Source organism: Cynoglossus semilaevis, chromosome 16, assembly GCF_000523025.1.
Source record: "Cynoglossus semilaevis isolate Cse_v1.0 chromosome 16, Cse_v1.0, whole genome shotgun sequence".
Lineage (NCBI taxonomy): Eukaryota > Metazoa > Chordata > Actinopteri > Pleuronectiformes > Cynoglossidae > Cynoglossus > Cynoglossus semilaevis.
In genome coordinates this window covers 507,768-514,262 of record NC_024322.1, presented here as the reverse complement: position 1 = coordinate 514,262, position 6,495 = coordinate 507,768, and the positions used below count along the sequence as shown (strand labels likewise).

The 6,495-nt window shown below is 37.8% G+C and overlaps 1 protein-coding gene across 10 annotated transcripts in view; it reads right to left on the bottom strand.

The window, feature by feature from the left end:
* The window catches only part of enox1 (ecto-NOX disulfide-thiol exchanger 1), a 42,779-nt gene that overhangs the window by 10,643 nt on the left and 25,641 nt on the right, over positions 1–6,495 (bottom strand). For all 10 annotated transcript variants that reach the window (XM_025063687.1, XM_025063688.1, XM_025063689.1 and 7 more), the window contains 3 exons: positions 5,930–6,067; positions 1,630–1,797; positions 679–885 (listed from right to left, as the gene is read on the bottom strand). In XM_025063687.1, the coding sequence (XP_024919455.1) occupies positions 679–885; positions 1,630–1,797; positions 5,930–6,067 (513 nt within the window). The remainder of the gene's footprint in view (positions 1–678; positions 886–1,629; positions 1,798–5,929; positions 6,068–6,495) is intronic.

The window sequence follows — 6,495 nt, the reverse complement described above, 5'->3', positions numbered from 1 at the left end:
GGTGGCAGTAACTCATACAGTGGTTTGTACAAAAAAAACAAAAAAAAAACATTATTAGGTTCTTAATAGTATTTCAATTTGCTAGGGTGTGGGTCAGAGGGGCACGGGCAGGGGGTGTGAAAACATTTCTGTCCCTAAGGGGGGGCACGACAGAACATAAGTGAGAACTAATGTGCCAACTTTTCCTCATACTCTAATTCTAGGACAGGATGCAAACCCGTTGCGAGGCTCAAAAACTGCGAAGGACAACGGAAGGTTTAAAAGTTTCCTCTTCGCCAAGCCAAGGTATAAAAACATTAGTTGTAACCTACTCAGAGGCCCTTGATATGTTAATATTCACATACATATACAGATGTAAATAAACTGGGATTTCAAAGAAAATATAAGGAATGGCTGAGATGGCAGAGCTAAAGAGAGAAAGGAAGAGGATGAGAATAACTGCACGCCTTAAGTGGAGGAGACTCGTTCATTGGACCTGCCATTCCGAAAAGATGGAAAATAAGTCAAACATGGGTGACATGTCCAACCACTCAACTTGACAGAGCCCATTCCCATTACAAATTGGAACAAATAAAGAAATATCTCCCCAAATTATGTGTAAATGTAAGCTCTAAGAACTTCCAAAACAGCCACTCCTAGTTTTACCCCAGGCTGGGAAATCTTCTGGGTTATAGGTACCTGACAGATACAGGGCCTTGTCAACCATGAACTCCTGGCTGAAACGGATGTGGCAGAAGTTCTTCTTGCTTTTGCGGATAGCAGTGATTTCACCACAGTGCTCAAAGACCTCCCTGATGATTTCGTCCGTGGCATTTTCGGGCAGACCTCCGACAAAAACTGTCCGGCATCCCGGTGGGCGCTCTCGAGTTGAGGGTGGAGGAAGTTCTGCTCTGGCAAAAATATCAACATTAGTCCCACTGTCATTATCTTCCAACTATAGCCAAATCATCTCATTTATATAAGATAGTTTAAATGTTACTAGGTTAAGTAGGGATGTCTGAAAATATTGGTGCGATATTAGCATAATTTTTTTTGCTGTTTACCAGGTCATCTATGGTTACCATTCACTAAGAGTGACCAGGATGGATAGGGTTAGCAGATCAAGGGGGACAGTTAAGATGAAGAAGTTTGGAGATACAGTTAGAGAGGAGAAGTGGAGATGGTTTGGTCGTGTTGAGGGGAGATGGTAAACATGTCGGGAAAAAAAGGATGTTAGAGATGAAGTTACCAGGCAAGAGCAGAGAAGAAAAGAGGACATGGAGATAATTGGAATGAAAGCAGAAGAGGCAGGGTTAGATGAAGACAGATGGTACGTTGTGGGGACTCCTGAAGGAAACAAAAAGGTAGGTTATCTACCATTGAGTTATTGGTGAGTAACTTTCAACAAGTATGTTGAGCTAACCACATTTAAGCTATTTATCAATTGCTATCAATTGCACTCAACCTTTTTTTTAAGCTTCATTTAGTACATCTTCGATCATTTGTTAGCTTCTTGTGTCTAGTGCTCTTGCCTAACAGCAAGAAGTGTATCGGTTTTATTCTCCTTGGTACGGTGATGGACCTTCTGCATGAAGTTTGCATGGAGTTTGTGCTTCTATTTATGTGTCTTTATGTGTATCTCTGTCTCACCTGGGTTCTGGGGAAGGAGTGTGCAGCTCTTGGATTGAATAATCTCCTTAATGACCGCAATATCAGGAAGAGGAGGAGGAGGAGGAGAAGAAATTAAACTGATTCCGGCCATCATGGGATTTATGGGTGTGATGAGACAATGACCAGGATCGAACCTCTGGACAGAGTCTGAAAAAGAGCACAGAAGATTTTTATAGGTTTTTTGTAAAACACAGCTTCCTAGTGTTATTCAACAAGTGAATATTGTAATAGATTTGTGAATACCTCTATCCTGAACAATATCCTATCAGCAGATATTTCCAAAAATAGTCTTTTTTTGTCAGTCTGATTCTAAATCATCTGCAGAATATGCCTTCCCCTTGTCATAGTGGATGTTTAATACAATGTTTATTACAATGTCATCTGCAAACAAATTGTCCATGGAGCCTCCTGCCTGACCTAATCTATCAACCTGGCTGGCATCTGCTCCATCAGAAATTAGTAAAATAAAATCCCCTGTGCCAGTTCAGATGCCTCCTGCCATGTTTCAACAGGGAGAACCTGAGCAAGTTGATTGAGCCCACCTGTCAGTTTCTGAGTGGAGGTACACGGTGGCAAGCGGCCTTTGTTTCTATCGCGACCAAGATGGCTTAAGATCCTGTCCTGTGCGGCCTAAAGACCAGGCCAGGGGTCTAATGGTGAGCCATACTGCCATTGAGTCTCGGCTTCAGAAACCCTGCAGTCAGTTTGATGGTTCCCTAGTCCGGCTTTATGATACAGATACAGCCATCTAGGATCTACCAACAAATTGTGACTGAAGTTGGCCAGAGATTGTCTGATAGGTGTGGTTAAATGACTCCCCCCGATGGCGTAATAAATGACGACATGAGTAGTAACACCCCTAGGTATCCTGTGTGAAAACTGGCTTCAATGCCTCTGTAGTAGACAGAGTGAAGCAGTGATTATTTTCTGCTCTTTGCTTTCGTCAGTCTAAGCCGTTGAACATGCCATAGAAGCAACGAAATACATGACTTGTCAGAGTGCAATATACTTTACAATATACCAAAACGCTTCTTCAAACAGTTTTTCACAAACATCTCAACAGCTTATATACCTGGAGTAATATATATCGTAATTTCCAGACTATAAGTCACTACTTTTTTACACGCTTTGAACCCTGCGGCTTAAACAATGCTGCAGCTAATTTATGTTATTTATATGGGCTAGTGAAGTTCATACCGCTAGCAATCAATGACTTTTCTGGAAGACTACTGTGTGTTATACAAGTAGCGTTTCTCACTTTATGAATGGCCGTGTGCTATGTGCGGGTGGCGTGCGAGAGAGATAACGGTAGCGAAAGTTGAGAGCAGTTTGAGCTTCAATCATGATGTTATACATATATATATATATATATATATGTATATGTATATATATGTATATGTATATATATGTATATGTATATATGTATATGTATATGTATATATGTGTATATATATATGTATATGTATATATATGTATATGTATATATATATGTATATATGTATATGTATATGTATATATGTGTATATATATATGTATATGTATATATATGTATATGTATATATATGTATATGTATATATATGTATATGTATATATATATGTATATATATATGTATATATGTATATATATATGTATATATGTATATGTGTATATGTATATATGTGTATATATATATGTATATGTATATATATATATATGTGTGTATATATATATATATGTATATGTATATATATGTATATGTATATATATATGTATATATGTATATGTGTATATGTATATATGTGTATATATATATGTATATGTATATATATATGTATATATATATATATATGTGTGCATTCCAACTATGGTTGGGGCGCTGAAGCAGGAAAGAGCTAACGTGTAACCAGCTATGTTAAAGGCACAGCTCGGAAAAAGGCATTTATTTAATTAACAGTAAAAAAAACAATTCTGTGTAAATATCCCATGTTACAATGTGGATACTTGCAGCTTATAAAGAGGCCTATATATGTACAATTATATTTTTCCTATATTCAGGTGCGGTCAATAGTCCGGAAATTACGGTATTTATTGGCAGCATAGTTCACATGCAATAAAGTCTGGGAGAAATCCCCATTTTACCTAATTAATTATTCCATTTGTAAAAGCTAGATTCTCCATCTCTTCAGTTCTAAGTGATGGCTGTATTTAGCCTAGTTTTTAGCCTAGTATTAGCCTGGTATTTAGCCTAGTATTAGCTGCTCAGTCGCTAAAAGAGAGTCATAGCAAAACAAAGACGGTAACCTAGCCTTGATCCATGGCAGGATGTTGGATCAGGTTGTGAAAAATGATTATTAACCATATTAGTTCCAGCAGTTAGTTAGCAGTGAAGAAGGCAAAGAGCTGAAACATTTTCTAAAAACCAAGAAAGCCCCGTTGCCCTCTATTTGACTCCTTCTCCAGTACAGGGAGAGAAAGAGAGAGAGAGAGAAAACAGAAAGCTGGAGACAGCAATGATTGTGATCACTGCAGTGGTCTACACTGCCAGAAAACAGAATGAAGCAGAGGAGGGTGCGAAAGAGAACAATGCGCTGCTGCTGCTTTTGCTGCTGTCGGAACATTGCAGCAACAGCAAGCATGTCATGACAAATGTGTCTGCAAATACACTGCTTAAATATTAGAATTTTTTAACACAAAATAAAAGAGGGATTTTCCTGCAATCCACATTGGGAACAGACATTTTTTTGAGCCACAGGAAGCTGGTTTATTATAAAAAAAATATCTACCATACATCTGCTTTCTTCCTTGAAATGTATAATGCCTCAGCTTTTATTCTGAAATCAGATAGAACCTGTCGAAGCACACTTGTCTTCTTTCTAATTGCTTGTGTCATCAGGAGACAGTGAGTCTGTCAAACAATTTTCTGCAGACCAAAACCAAACACTGCGACTTTTTATCTGAGAAGGAAAAGAAGAGACAAAAAAAAGAAAAACGACCTTAGGTGAAAAAGGAAACTCCCATAAATCACTGCTCTGAATTTCCTGGGGTCTGAAGAAAAGTCCTTACAGCACTCTCTGAGATAACCTGTGACAGGTGAAATTAACGCTTTTGTGCTGCTCATCCATCATATTCACTCGCTGCTGCTTTTTCCGTGTGAGACTAGACCAGCAGCAACTTAATTTCTTTTGATTCCCAACACAAAATGTCTGCTAGAAAGGCAGAGAAAGAAAAGGAATGGAAGAAATACACAAACATAAAAGCTAGAAGACTGATAAAAAACACCATTGAAATCTACATTACTCTCAATAAAACACAGCTCATCAAATAATGTTAGTGTCAGTGACATAAATAAAATTGTAGCCAATCAAAAAAAAAAGGTCAATCCTGAATAAATCCATAAAACCATCCATAATCCAAAAAAATGTTTGTTTCATATTTGACTTCAGTTTATTCCAGTTGGTTGTGTCTTGTACTGTTTGTTGAGATAATGATAATCATTTAAATGATTTCCATCCACTGTCCTGAAACACATTGATGTGTCATGAGAGATCATGAGATGTACCGTTTAAAATGATCCAATATATTTTAATTGGTCCCAAAACTATTATTTATGAACCGCTAACATTTGTCTCCCATCGTCTATGACAGTGACTGAGCAGTTTATTACTCTTCCACTGGGTGGGAGCAGATGGCCATACAAACTAAAAAGAAAGAGAAACTCAAAGCTGTCTTTCTTCAATTCCTGCAACTATATCAGCATTGTGTTCAACTAAGCAGGCAAAAGTAAGTAAAATGTGATTAAATCAGACAAGAAGATCATCATAATTCATTACATTATATGTGCCGTGGCTGACAAAAACACTAAAAACACTGGAAATACTGGCCTTTAAAGTAAGCAGTATTATAGAAAAGTCCATAGAGTATGTTAAGTTTAGCTCTAATGCACGTGTCCTCAACTCCTGGTCTGGGGACCGGTGCCGATCAGTAGGTTATTTGGTACCAGGCCGCAGTGGGATAGAGTTAAAATAAAGGATTTACATATTTACTTCATTCAAAAATAATCCTGTCTCATCCCTTTACTCTTTTCATTCAAAGATAATCTGTCAATGTTTCAAAACAACGGGTCATTCAGACTCTGATACTAACAGAATAAAGTCTAAAAGATGTTTTATTTGGAAAATGTAATGATCCTTCAACGATGGTGCGGTATTACCGGTCCGCAGTAACGGCTGATACCAGCTGACTGGTCCTTGGTACAAAATAGGTTGCAGTGGTAGTTTCTGAACAGCAGGGGACGGTACCTGAAAACAGCTGCTGTCCACTGAGATTCACAGGGACTATTCCTGCACTGCTCATGGTTGTGGTCCAAGCTCCGTGATCAGAAATGGAGACATTTAGATGGTTCTGATCAGAAGAAAGATGAGCCAGACCACCGGCGGCTGCAACAAAGACACAGGAAACAACAGAGACATAAGACAATAAACAATGAAGATTTGTTTACATTATATTTCAACAAAAAAAAAAAGTATGCTGGCACTGGTTTGATAAATACGGAATCTCAATGGGTTTTTTTTCTTCCTTGTACATGATGTTTGGTATGATACGATGTCAGTGAGTTCAGTAGTTTTGACTGTGTAAAGAGTGGATTTGTATGTTCCAAATATTTGACCTTGTGGACAGCCCTTGTTACTTTTAATTATTTTTTTATATACAACATAACCAGTGAAAAGTAAAGTGTGCGAAGTGAATTGTGATTCAGTATCTATAGTTTTACTTCTTGGAACCATGGAGTGTACATGTTTGACCCAACTTTACAAACTGTTGCTGTACTAGCAACTCTTAACTTCAGTCCAATACCAGTCCTTTT